The following is a 15000-nucleotide window of genomic DNA, read 5'->3' as shown; positions in this document are numbered from 1 at the left end:
CGAGCGTGTGCGTGTGTGCGCGTGCGAGCGTGCGTGTGTGTGCGAGGGTGCGTGCGTGTGTGTGTGTGCGCGTGCGAGCGTGCGTGTGTGTGTGCGAGCGTGTGCGTGTGTGCGCGTGCGAGCGTGCGTGTCATTTTCATTTAGTTTAACTTGATATACTAAAAACTAAAAATAACTCAACACACTAAAAGTAATATTGACAAAAACAACAAAATTATTATTTTTTTTTACAAAAATTAAAATGAAAAAGGAAAATATAAGAAGTAAAACCAATTTAAAACATGAACAAAAACTACAGTATCTAAAATACTATAATAATTTAACAGTATCTGTTTAACAGTAATATCATAACTGGGAGTAAAACTATTCGCTGTTAAATCGTTCAGTTCTCAAGTCACTGTTAACTAAACAGCCAATCAGATTCAGGTGATTGTCGTTCCGCAGGCGTCCACAAATCACCATCCTCTCTGCTGAGCCGCTGCCGTCCAATACGTGGTTCCCGGGGGCCTCTGGGGCGTTTCCTCCGGCCCCGCCCCCTGCCCCGCCCACATGGGCTGCAGGCTCCACGACAGTGCAGGTGGGTGGAGCTTGAGGAAGTGAGGCATGGCGTTTATTTATCTGATTGATTGATTGATTGATTGATTGGTGCTCCTCCTCCACAGCTCCCGCCTCCCTCCTATGAGCAGGTGATCCGAGAAAAGAGCCGCGAACAGAATCTGCCCCCCCCCTCGTCTTCCTCTCCGTCATCTTCATCTCCATCTGCTCGTCTCTCCACCTCCACCATCGCCACGCAGACGGACACGGATTCCCCCGGCCCACGATCCTCAGCTGCTCGTCCCGGTGAGAGGAGGTTTCCAGGGTTCCCACAAAATTTGAAAATTTATGACAAATTTTCCAGTCCTGGAAAACACATGGAAAATTAGAGAAAATGTCCTTGAAAATATTGTTGTTGTCTGGGAAAATTCTTTAAAAAAAAGTTATTTCTTTAGCCGAGTATGAAGAGTTTATCGCTGGCCCAAACAATTAGCGCTAGTTGCTGAAGCACATGTTCAGGAATGCTGAGTTTGATGCGTGTGAGTAGTATTTTGAATAATGATGTTTAATAGCTAATGCTATAACTGCTCAAATGTGTGCAGTGAATGTTAACTCGTAAGCTGCTACATAATCACATCATTTTGATATAAAGTCACATTTGTGTGTTATATAGTCAGAATTGCGTGATATAAACTCGCAATTCTGACCTTTTCTTCACAATTGACTTTTTTGCGCAGTTGCGAGTTTATATCTCGCAATTCTGACTTTTTTTCTCAGAATTGTGAGATCTAAACAAAATTTTTCAACTAAATATCGAAATAAATCTAATTATTAAACTAAATTAACCATATAAACTAAATTACTGAATTACTGATCGCTATATAAATAAAGTTGACTTGACTTGACTTAAACTGCAATTGCAAGTTCTGAGGAAAAAAGAATTGCGACAATTTGCGCGTTTATATCACAAATATGTAAACTCGCAATTACGAGAGAGTCAGAATAGCGAGATAAAAAGTCACAATTACCTTTTCTTTCTATTCTGTGGTGTAAACAAGCTTCCATAGTCATAATGTATGATTAAGAGCTCATATTAAAAAATGCTGGATTGTTAAGTAATGGCAATAAACTGTACGGCTTTTAAAGACTTAGACTTTGTCCTGCAGTTCACAAACCGCCCAAACCCCCGCGGCCCTCCCTGCCCCTCTCACACACACCTGACCCGGACCCCAATCCTCAGTGTGGCGTCCAGACGGACTTCGACGACATCTTTGATGACATCAGTCCCATAGGCCCCGCCCCCACCCCCCTGGACTTCCCCATGAGCGAGGAGGCGAGTGCGCGCCCCAGACCCCGGCCGCGCTCCACAGCCGCCCTGCGACCCGTGGTTCTGGACCAGCCCATGACGAGGGAGGTGAAGGTCCAGACTCTAGTGCGTCTGAAGGACGATGGGGACGTGTTCGCCGGGTTCGACGACGCTCCGTCCAACATCTCCAGCAAATACCTCCAAGACCTGCTGGACGTTTTCGGCCCGGACGACCCGCACGCAGAAAGCCAAGCTAAAGATGTAGACACGCCCTCAGAACCGCTGAGTAGACCACAACCACGGCCCAGAACTCACAAATCCAAACCCCAGCTCGCACCAAAACCATCCGTCTTTGAGGTTTTTGACCCTGTGGGTGAGCAAAGCCCCTCCAAACCCCCGAGTGCACCAGTGCCAGCGCCCCGACCCCTTCTCAACAAACCCCAGAGTCCGCCAGAGGAGGCCAGATCCGCTCCAGCCGCCCGTCCTGCCAGCGCTCCTCCTGGCCAGCAGATGGCAGCGCTGGCCTCCGCTTCATCCGCCAGGAGGAACTCAGACGATCAAGCTAAACACACTCCGGTCGAGGCGACACCTGTGACCACCCCCGACAGGAACGCCGGAAAACGTGAGTGTGTGTGATTTTCTTGTTGCTAGGGCAGTTTGGGGGAATTATTAAAGTGCAGTTCAATTTGAAAAGGTTTGTAGGGCAAAAATATTGTGATAATATACCAATATTACTATACAATTATAGTTTATTTGTCATGTATAAAAATGTCAGTGACAATTCAGAGTTATGACTATATATTCAGGGTTATGACTATATATATATTCAGGGTTATGACTATATATTCAGGGTTATGACTATATATATATATTCAGGGTTATGACTATATGTATTCTGGGTTATGACTATATATATATTCAGGGTTATGACTATATATTCAGGGTTATGACTATATGTATTCTGGGTTATGACTATATATATATTCAGGGTTATGACTATATATTCAGGGTTATGACTATATATATTCAGGGTTATGACTATATATATATATTCAGGGTTATGACTATATATTCAGGGTTATGACTATATGTATTCTGGGTTATGACTATATATATATTCAGGGTTATGACTATATATTCAGGGTTATGACTATATGTATTCTGGGTTATGACTATATATATATTCAGGGTTATGACTATATATTCAGGGTTATGACTATATGTATTCTGGGTTATGACTATATATATATTCAGGGTTATGACTATATATTCAGGGTTATGACTATATATATTCAGGGTTATGACTATATATTCAGGGTTATGACTATATATATTCAGGGTTATGACTATATATATATTCAGGGTTATGACTATATATTCAGGGTTATGACTATATGTATTCTGGGTTATGACTATATATATATTCAGGGTTATGACTATATATTCAGGGTTATGACTATATGTATTCTGGGTTATGACTATATATATATTCAGGGTTATGACTATATATTCAGGGTTATGACTATATATATTCAGGGTTATGACTATATATATATTCAGGGTTATGACTATATATATATATATATATATATATATATATATATATATATATATATATATATATATATATATATATATATATATATATATATATATATATATATATATATATATATATATATATATATATATATATATATATATGCAGATAAATATATATATATATATATATATATATATATGCAGATAAATATATATATATATATATGCAGATAAATATTCATAATTATGACTATATATATTCAGAGTTATGACTATATATATATATATATATATATATATATATATATATATATATATATATATATATATATATATATATATATATATATATATATATATATATATATATATATATATATATATATATATTCAGAGTTATGACTATATATTCGGATTTACATTTAATTATTTCCTGCCAAACAGGAACATATTATCAGAATTGTGAGAGAAAATGTCGCCGTGAAGTTTTTTTTTTTTTATTCCGTATCAGAAGCTTCCATAAATAATGATCATGATTTCCTTATTAAGGCGAGACACGGCAGGTGAAAACATCGTTTTTTCATGCAGTGGTCAATTTTGAGATTTTGGGCCAGTTTGCTCCCTTAACATGTAAGCTTTCATGTCAAAATTAAAAAAAATGTCAACATTACACATTAATGTGGTTATTTCATTATATTTTGTCACCGTGCGCCTTTAGATTTCTACCCGAAATCATCAAAAGTTATTCTAGCCCGAGCTCCCGTGCCGTCTCCATTCACTTAAACGTGTCATGCTTGGTATCATTATAAAGCTCTCAGTCTCACACACAGCGCTGGCTAATCCAAATATGGACATTTCCTTTGTAGAACTAACCAACCGCGAATGTTTACAGCCGAACACCTCATCTGATTGGTCGATGTGAATTTCTCACGTGCTGGCTCTTGCTTGTGTATTCTCCACCTGAGAGAAAGTGTAGACAACGCTGAAATCGGTTTATAAACGCTCACAGAAAAGACCAAGTAGCAAGAGCTAGTAAAAAGAAAGTAAACAACAACAGATTAGACGACGAAACCCCGTCAGAATTAGATTCAAATAGTTATAGATGGCCCAATACAACAAACAGGGACAGTTCGTCTGCAGTTTTTGTGAAGGTAGTTCTCTTAAGGTAGTTATCGAATAGCTATTGCTATTAATAATTTATTCATTTATCAATTTCCACGTGTTTTAAATATTATACACTACTGATATTAATTAACTGAATATATGTTTTGTTTGTAGGTTGGGGGTTTTATAGAAATGTATGCAGTTATACAGTATAAAACTTTAAAGGCCGTTTTCTCAAATACCCCTTTTCCACCAAGGCAGTGCTAGAGCTAATTCAGAGCCAGAGCTAGTCCCAGTTCATAGTTGGTTCGACTGAGGAGCTTCTAAGAACCGTTTGCTTTTCCACCTGCTGAGAGCCACAACAGAGCCATGTCTTACGTCACTATATACGTCTCATCTTTCTCAGCAACGCTAGCGAGGCAGCGGCAATGTTGCCAAGTATGTGGTTTTGCCGCGGGCTGTTTTTTCATGTCCGCGGGATGAAGCGACCCCAATTATGTGATATTTACCCCCAAATGTGATTTTTACTGGGGAATCCCGCCTGGAACGCGATTGGGCTTGTTTTGAGTAGCAATTGGGCGGGTTTGTTGTGAAAACCTGGCAACCCTGGGCAGCGGGAAACACACACACACACACACACACACCAGGCTTGTTCGAGACACATCGTCACTGCGCAGACCGATCCACGTATGATATAAAAAAAACGCATGAGTGAATCAAAAGCATAAGGAGTCATGTGCTCTCGCTGGACTCGTTATCATACGGCGATCGGTCTCTGCACAGCACCGCTGCGAACAAGCCTTCCATCAACAATGCAAACGTTGCGTTACTATTCATTCGCATGGCTTTACGATCCTACATCGGCATCAAAACACAACGCAAACACAGCGAATCCAACGCATTCATGCAGTTCGCCGTAATTTGTATAGACAGAGATTACAAACGAGCAGCAGCTGTTAGCTCCATTAGCTGCTATTTCAAACATGGCGGATCTCAAGTTTGTGTTGGTCTTGTTGACCCCGTCCCCAGCGCCTGACGTAATCGGTTCTTACTTCTAGCCCTGTTCTAGCCCAGCAATTGGGCGGGTTTTGTTGTGAAAACCTGGCAACCCTGGGCAGCGGGAAACACACACACACACCAGGGGCCTATACCATGAAGCCGGTTTAGCTGGCTAGCCAGATATGTTTAAGCTTAGTTTGTGCTAATCCTGGGTTTTAGGTACCATTAAACTGGTTTGGCTTTTAGCAGTGTTCATCTCCATAGTAACTTACTCTCCACGGCTAACCTGCTCCAGGGCAGGTTATGTTCTGGATAAGAGATCTCAAACTGAAATTGGACCAATCAGCTGTGAGCAAAGTGAAACACCTCTGATGCAATGAAGTCACTCCCCCAGTTTCTACTCCAAATTAAAGGTCACTACATAGCAAATGGCTATTAAAGACTACAGTGTCTGGCTTTTAACAATGCTTATTTATAATAATAATAATAATTTTTAATGATTTAGATATAATTTATGTAATTATTATACCCGTATTCAATTACACATGTATCATTTTAGTTAATCAATCATCAATAGGTACTTAGTTGAAATTAATATAAATAGCCTATACAACGGTCATACAAATAAGCTTTAAAATCAATAAATAAAGCTATAAAAATTACTACATTACTCAATTCTCTTTATATCAACTAAACTAACTTCATAACTTTTACTTGCATTGACGTAGTGAATATTTTCTTTAAGTTGTACTCTTTTATAGACAGCTCTTTTCTTCTTGCTGTGTAAATTTGTTTAAATTCTTAATATTTTTCAATCATGTAATATTCTGCAGAAGTGAGAAGTGAATCTCAGTTTGACTGATCCACAGCGTGTGATTGGCTGTTCACTGCTGACGTCACAACTAAACTCCTAAACTCAGGATCAAAGCCTGAGTTGACAGAGAAAGCTGATGATCAGCATCATGGGACCAACAAAGCCTGAATAGATTGGTTTGGTTTTGTCAACTCTAAACTAATCCTGTAACCCTGAGTTTGTTAAACTACTATCATGATACAGGCCCCAGGCTTGTTCAAGATGCATCGGCACTGCGTACACCGATACACGTATGATAAAAAACGCATGAGTGAATCAAAAGCATAAGGAGTCATATGCTCTCGCTGGACGCGATCGGTCTGCACCGCTGTGAACAAGCCTTCCATCAACAATGCAAACGTTGCGTTACTATTGATTCACATGGCTTTACGATCCTACATCGGCATCAAAACACAACGAAAACACAGCGAATCCAACACATTCATGCAGTTCGCCGTAATTTGTATAGACGGAGATTACAAACGAGCAGCAGCTGTTAGCTCCATTAGCTGCTATTTCAACAATGGCGGATCTCCAGTTTGTGTTGGCCTTGTTGACTCCGCCCCCAGCGCCTGACGTAATCGGTTCTTACTTCTAGCCCTGTTCTAGCCCAGCAATGTTTTGGTGCTACTTAAGAACCACTTTTCCTGGCTCGGAGCTGGGGCTTTGGGTGTGGAAACACAAAGAACCGATTTGAAACTAGGCTCTGGCTCCGATCTAGCTCTGGCTCTGCTTTGGTGGAAAAGGGGTATCAGAGTCAGATATATCCACTTCAGTAGCACCTACAAGCACCAACTCTTCCAGTCTTGTACTGAACTATATTCTCTATATGCTTTTACAGAGGGATTTGTTGATATATCATTCTTATCCTGAGTTATAGGTCCTTTAACTCCAAAAAACATGGCGAAAATTTATTTTTTTAAGGCTATTGTCAGTATTCTCTAATTTACTAAAGCACAAAATAAGATACCCAGAATCCCCTCTGTAAAAGCCCTCTCCTCTAACATGTCAACAAATAGAACCAAGAATTTTAAACATGGTCCTTTCCAATTTCCAGATTTTGTTTTTGGAAAAGTATGCAAATGAGCGTATATTTAAGTATATAAGGCCTCATTTGCATATTAAAACATTAATTTACACAAAGCTTGTAATACATTTTTTTTCTTATGTTTATGCCAGTAATAAACTGGAGAAGTTTCACAATTGATATCTAAAATTCCCTATTCACCTGTAGTGTCTCACCTTAATGCTATTTTTTCCCTTTTGTTTGTACTATTTTGTTATTAATGTTGTTATTATTATTATTAATATATATTTTAAAATTAAAATAAAGCAATTGAGTATTTAAGAAAAATTTAATAAATAATCATAACATAATATTGATAAATAATAATAAATATAATAAAATACAATATAGAAAAATCAAATAAAAATATAAAATATAATAATAATAGTAATACTTTTGTATTTTACAATACTTTAAAATTACAATAATACTATGACTTTGTTTTTGTTTTTAACCTGGACAATGGCCAGATTCAGCTCAGAGCTCACTTTCATTGCAGTCTCTGGGCAACATATCGTTTAATGAGTGTGTGTGTGTGTGTGTGTGTTTATATCCAGGTCCATCAGTTCCCAAACACTCCCGGCCGCCTCCACCTGTGCTCAGGAAGATGCCGCCCCCCTCACAGGTGATGCTATATCTGTTCAAATATTAGCATGAGCATTTCAGAAGGATTAGATGCTAATGATGCCGATGTGTGTGTTCAGGCTGCTGTGGATGTCTCCAGCACCACCACTGCCCCAGTTCCTCCTCTCCCTCCGAGGTACCACAGCGCTTCTCCTCCAGAACGAGCCTCTGGTTTGTTTTGTCCCATCTCTCATTCTCTCTGTTTGTGTCCCAGACCCAGTGGTGGTAGACTCCTCCCCCTCCGTCCTCCTCCAATCAAAGTAGCCAAACCTGCAAGCTCCGCCTCCTCCCCTGCTGCGACCAATCAGCTGCCAAGCAGCAGGGTTTCAAAGAGAGCCCCGCCCCTCCCACCCCGACCCACACCAGGACATCCGCTCTATAAGCGCTATTCTGTGAGTGTTTTTAGAGTATTTGACTCCAGGAAAATGTCTTTTAGGGTTAAAATTCTGTTCTTATTTACACACATTCATGTCATTCTTATGCTCTATCAAAATCATTTGTGTTATTCTAACCCTCTGGTGCTCTCCGCTCATGTACGTGTTGTTTTTTTACTTCATCTGAATGTTACGAAACTGTAAGGTTTTGCTGTGTGAACACAAAAAAAATCACGGACATGATTCGAAAAGGCTAATAAAAGTCACACTTGTGCTCCTCGCGGTCTAAAATGAGCGCATTGGAACTGAATGGAGATGAATTTCACACAACCGAAATCTGACTGAACGCTCATTTATTGAGATATCAACCTCAAATTTTAGATTTATGGCTTTGATTTTCTTGCAGTTTTAGAGAGAAAGTTTTTTTTGAAAATATAAATACTTCTCATAAAAATTGAAAATAGTATTTTTGGGCATTTTTCATAACAATAAACCAAGCGGCTCCTCCCGCAGTTTCTCTTGAAGCCTGCAGTTCATGGACTGGCCACTAGAGACAGACTCCAGAAGGAGCAGAATCTCATTGAGCTCAAGTTAAAATGCCCAACTTTACAGCAGAAGAACACATGTTTACTGTTGCTTTTGGTCTATTCGGCTAATTTTGCCCTTCATGACGACTGTGAGGGGGTGCATTATTTTCTAACTCATTCGTTTACATTATATAACGCCTTAAAGTTCTGCATAATTAAGGGTGTGGCCACTTTGAGTGCCGTTTGTCTGCTGTCTGTTAGTCGTCACCTAAGCTCCGCCCACATCCCGCCTCTTTGCCCATTTCCTGTTATACGCCAAGATGGCGACGGCCAGCTCGGCCCGACTTTACGCTTCAGAACGGCTCTTCACAATCGTATGAGTGATGTCACGGACACTACGCCCATATTTCTTTACAGTCTATGCAATAAACGTAAAATTCTGTAACTCTTTTTAAGTTCACTTTTTAAAACTTCAGCAATAATCTGCCAAGTGTCGTCTTGAAAAGGAACCAATCTAGGGCTGCAACAACTAGTCGATAAAATCAATAATAATCGATAATGAAAATCATCGGTAACGATTCTCATGATCGATTAGTCGGGTCTGCAGTCGCGCTAAATTACAGCACTGAAGAACTCCTTTCTAGTAAATAGTGGAGGGAACAGAGTGAGCTGATGCAGGAAAGATACGTGATCCAAGTGCCCAAAACATGAGAATTGTTTATTTTATGCTTCATTAGCGTTTAACACACCCTCTGTGTGTGTGTGTGTGTGTGTGTGTGTGTGTGTGTCCTCAGCGCAAAACGTTAATTTTACAGGTTATATCCACTGATCTATATAGGGAACAGCAGTTATATCCTCATGTGTAAATGCTACTAATTCACGGCATTTCTATTTTGCATGAAAGTGCGTCCTGACAGTCGGTGTTAAACTGAGACAATAATATTCAGCGCAAAAACATACATTTCGCTGAAATATCTGCTTTAGGCACTAAATTTAGGTTTTAAGTCAGCATGTAATACATGTATTTTATGAGAGTAACTGTAAAGGGATAACGGCGTGTAATTGAATATAAATGCAAGACGTTTCTACAGGATAAAGAAATGATCGTAACAGTAACAGAGCGAATGTGTGTGTGTGTGTGTGTGTGTGTGTGTGTGTGTGTGTGTGTGTGTGTGTGTGTGTGTGTGTGTGTGCTAACACTGAGTTTTGTTTTTGTTTTTCTTTAATATCATTTTAATGTAGGGATTTTCAACTCCTTTTGCTTAGTAGCTTTTTTGCACATAGTGTATAGCACAAATGAATAGAAACAAAATAATTTTTTCCTCTGATTCCTGAGCTCAAGACGATTCGATTGCACACTATGACATAATTTTCCGTCATGACAATTTTCCCGCCATTTTTAATGAACTGAAAAACCTACTTTTGCGAACTCATCCTATGCTGTTGCTTTGATTTTCACAAAAATTGAACCAGATCATCTTCAGGCCATGCTGACAAAAAGTTATGTAATTCAAGTTGATTTGTAAAATCGTTTTCGATAAACGCGCGAACAAATTTTACGTAGCGGTTGCGAAAATACACTTAAGGCTATATCTCCACAACGCTTTATCGTATTCAGATCAATCTTGGTACATGTCATCACAAGCATGACCTGAGACAACCTGCAGCGTTTCGGCACAGCGCCACCTACTGGTCAGGAGATACGAAAAATTTATATTTGTGCTCATAACTTCTGAACCTTTTGTCCAAAAATCATAAGTGGTATCGTTAGATTCAGGACGGCATGCCGAGTCGTATGATACCATATCGGACATTTGAATTATGTGCTAAAATGCTGTATTTTATGAACACATGAACGGATTGTTATGAAACTCGGTATGGGTCATCAGCTCGATGCCCTGAAGGAGCCTGAGAAGTTTCGAAACAGCGCCACCTAGAGGAGATTTCTTTTCCAAACGCTTGGGGTTGACTTATTTTCATGGGAGTCACTTTTTTTGTCTCCTGAATCCTCGCCGATTCCAACGATACCAGACTTGCCAGGTTTCGGTGTATGGTTTGTGCAGCGTTGTAATTTAGCGCTTTAAAAACGTTAGCTGATATCTTTGAAACCGCTAGTCCAATCAAGACGAAACCAGCGCCAGAAGTTCAGAAACATAGGTCGGTAGCTTATCGCTAATGGCCAAATGTCTAAATATTGATAGTAAGGGGGAGTAAAATCCAATCAAAGTCAGGTGTCAGTCATTTTTTACTGTTTTTTTCATATAAATGTCTATAACTCCAAAATGAAATGAGATATTTTCACCAAAATTGACACACACATGTATGGGCTCACTCCGAGGACACATAAAAAAATGGTAGGATTGTGCCTCTTGGTGGCGCTATAATAGAACAAAACATGACATTGGCTCAATACAACTCAATGTTTGGGGTTTTAACATTTTTACTTGAAATAGTCTTCAAATGTCTTCACTCATTTTTGCAGTTGGTCTGCTGCTGCTTCCTTGTTTGCTTCTGTTGTTCTTGGTCCCGGTATTGCTGCTCGCAGCTATAGTTATTACTATTGTTTGTTTTGTTCATTGTAAAACCATGGTTCCTTTATGTAACAGTAGATATATTCACTCTGTGTGTGTTCATCACACTCAGCTGACACGTGTGTTTGAAGGACAGCATTGGGCAGGATGTGGAATAGTGTTTTGTCAATAAAATAAAAAATTGGCTTTTTATCCGATTAATCGAAAAAATAATCGGCCAACTAATCAATTATCAAAATAAGCCCTAGACCAAACTTCAGTCTGAGATCCAAAAAATTCTAGATGTATGTTTTATGCTGGAAATGTCATTTTCAGGTCTATGCTCAAAAAGTGAATAAATGGATTATAAATACAGCGTAAATATAATTGAGTACCGTAAAATCTCCTAAAAATACAAAATATTAAACCAAAAACATCATATTAAAATATAGTACATTCATTTAATTGACCGACACGCTAACAGCACCAGAGGATTAATAAAATATACATTTTAGATTAAAAACTTAGATATTTATAGTGGATATGATGATGTGTGTGTGTGTTTGTGCACTAGAGCAAAGTTCTTCAAGGAGATTCAGAGGAGGAGAAAATCAGCAAAGAGCAAGAGGAACCATCGGAGGAAACCGCTTTCCAGGTCAGTACACACTCACACACACACACACACACTCACACTCACTCTCACACACACATACACACGCACGCATTTGCACACACATACACACAAACAAACATACCCACACACACACACACACACACACACACACACACGCATTTGCACACACATACACACAAACAAACATACCCACACACACACACACACACACACACACACACACACACACACACACACACACACACACGCATTTGCACACACATACACACAAACAAACATACCCACACACACACTCACTCACACACACACTCACTCACACACTCACTCACTCACACACTCACTCACACACTCACTCACACACTCACTCACACACACACACACACACACACACACATACACACTCACTCACACATACACACTCACACGCACACACATACACACTCACACGCACACACATACACACGCACGCATTTGCACACACATACACACAAACAAACATACCCACACACACACACGCGCATTTGCACACACATACACACAAACAAACATACCCACACACACACTCACTCACACACACACACACACACACACAAATACACACTCACTCACACATACACACACACACACACACACTCACTCTCACACATACACACTCACACGCACACACATACACACGCACGCATTTGCACACACATACACACAAACAAACATACCCACACATACACACTCACTCACACACACATGCACGCGCGCACACATACAGACACGCACACACAAACTTACAGATACACACTCTTACTCACACACACACACACACACACAGACGTACAGATACACACACACCATATATGCTCTCTCTCACACACACACACACACACACACACACACACACACACACACATACATACACACATACATACTCACACACACACTCTCTCTCTCACTCACACACACACACACACACACACACACATACATCCTCTCACACACACACACTCACACATGCAAATAGTTTTTATATCCTGGAATATTTCCTGCTTCAGGAAGAGGAGCGGCTGATTGTCCTCGATGATACCGACATCCTACAAACATCGTCGAATACACTCCATGACCTCTGCCCCTCAGAGGTCAAAGGTCAAGATGTGACTGTCGCTGGGGTTCAGCTGGAAGACACGCCCTCAGGCCAGCAGATCCAGTTAGACCGGTGAACCATGACGAGAAATAAAAATATCTTTGATATATATTGAATTAAATCACTCACTCACTCTGTTAATTATTATTTATATATAAATACACACACATTCATGTATATATTTAAGAAAAAAATATTATTTTTATATATAAAACATTTATATTTATATATATTATAGATTATATAAATGTATATACAGTATATACATGCAAATATTTCTTAAATGTATACATGAATATATATATATATAATAATTAACAGAGTACACACACATATATTATGTAAACACAAACTTTTATTTTGGATGCGATTAATCGCGATTAATCTTTTGACAGCCCTAATATATAAATATATATCCTTCTGAAATCATTCTAATGCTGATTTGCTGTCTTGACTATAGTAAATAAAGCTCATGTGTCCGTTCCTCTTCCTCTTTCCAGGTTTGTTGTGGCCCGTTTTGCATTCGAGGGCGAGGAGGGGGAGCTGACGTTCAGCGAGGGTGATGTCATCACTCTGATGGAATATGTAAATGAGGAGTGGGGGCGTGGCCACCTGAGCGGACGGACGGGAAACTTCCCTCTCAGTTTCATCCAGGCTAAGGAGGAAACTGAAGCGTTGCCAGGGAAACCGGCTCCAGAATCTCCTGGTAAATTAACATTCTTCATCTGAATATTCATTAGCCACCGACTAATCAGCAGCGAGTGTTACAGAAACCCTGGCCTACATTATTATTTATACGGCATGGCTGATATTGTTTGTAATCATAAATTCACTGTGAAAATCTGACAAATAAATAACTGTTTATTACCATTTAAACCTGCCGTGATATTATTAGCTTCTAATATCTGCTTTATCAGACCTATATGATAATAAAAAGCTAATTATGACCTGTAAGTAGTTATGGCCAATATATAAAGTATGATGGATTTGATTGTTGTCTCCCCAGCGCCCCCTGCTGGAGGGCGGAGCCGAGGACGGGCGCTCTATGACTTCAGCCCAGAGTGTGAGGACGAGCTCTGTCTGAAGGTGTGTGTGTGTGTGTGTGTGTGTGGGGTCACTAACAGACTCATGTGAAATATTAAGGAATTTCATACATCGGGATTGTCAGGCCTGGAGAATGAAAAATTCATGGAAATTAGAAGAAACATCATATTCTATAATTTAATTAAATGTTAATACTATACTTTTATTCAATGCATTTTAAATATGTTTTTTGTTAAAATATTATGTATATAATTAAAATATTTACAGTAATAATAGTAAATATAATTATGTATAATAAATATATTACGACATTGTACTACTATTATATAATAATACTATATAATAATTATTATGTAATATACATACTTTCATATATTTGTTTATATATATATATATATATATAATATATATTTAAATTTATATTATTATTATTTAAATTTTATATATTTTTTATTATTTAATTATTTATATATATATATTGTTAATTATTATATATTTTTATTATTTAAATTATATATATATTTTTTTATTATTATAATATATTTTTATTATTATTAATTTTATATATTTTTTATTATTTAAATTTTATATGTTTTTTTAATTATATATATATATATATACTTTTTTATTTCATTTTATTATTATTATTATTAAATATATATAATTTTTATATAATAAAGATATTACAATGACAATATGTATAAAGTAGAAACATTATAATTATTATATAATATACATACGGTCATTTATA

The 15000-nt window shown here is 38.3% G+C and overlaps 1 protein-coding gene across 2 annotated transcripts in view; it reads left to right on the top strand.

Annotated features, from left to right (window-relative positions):
• LOC307117859 (uncharacterized protein) overlaps nucleotides 1-15000 on the top strand; it is a 28645-nt gene that overhangs the window by 13222 nt on the left and 423 nt on the right. The window contains exons 5-15 of one of the 2 annotated variants that reach the window (XM_079803034.1): nucleotides 445-577; nucleotides 663-840; nucleotides 1701-2285; nucleotides 2358-2462; nucleotides 7962-8029; nucleotides 8109-8164; nucleotides 8243-8420; nucleotides 12014-12094; nucleotides 13117-13277; nucleotides 13706-13911; nucleotides 14212-14291. In XM_079803034.1, coding sequence (XP_079659160.1) covers nucleotides 445-577; nucleotides 663-840; nucleotides 1701-2285; nucleotides 2358-2462; nucleotides 7962-8029; nucleotides 8109-8164; nucleotides 8243-8420; nucleotides 12014-12094; nucleotides 13117-13277; nucleotides 13706-13911; nucleotides 14212-14291 — 1831 coding nt within the window. Of the gene's footprint in view, nucleotides 1-444; nucleotides 578-662; nucleotides 841-1700; nucleotides 2463-7961; nucleotides 8030-8108; nucleotides 8165-8242; nucleotides 8421-12013; nucleotides 12095-13116; nucleotides 13278-13705; nucleotides 13912-14211; nucleotides 14292-15000 lie in introns of both variants that reach the window. The other variant, XM_079803033.1, reaches the window with a different exon arrangement.

Source organism: Gobio gobio, assembly GCF_949357685.1.
Source record: "Gobio gobio genome assembly, chromosome: 21".
Classification (NCBI taxonomy): Eukaryota; Metazoa; Chordata; class Actinopteri; order Cypriniformes; family Gobionidae; genus Gobio; species Gobio gobio.
This window is presented reverse-complemented; position numbering and strand designations above follow the sequence as displayed.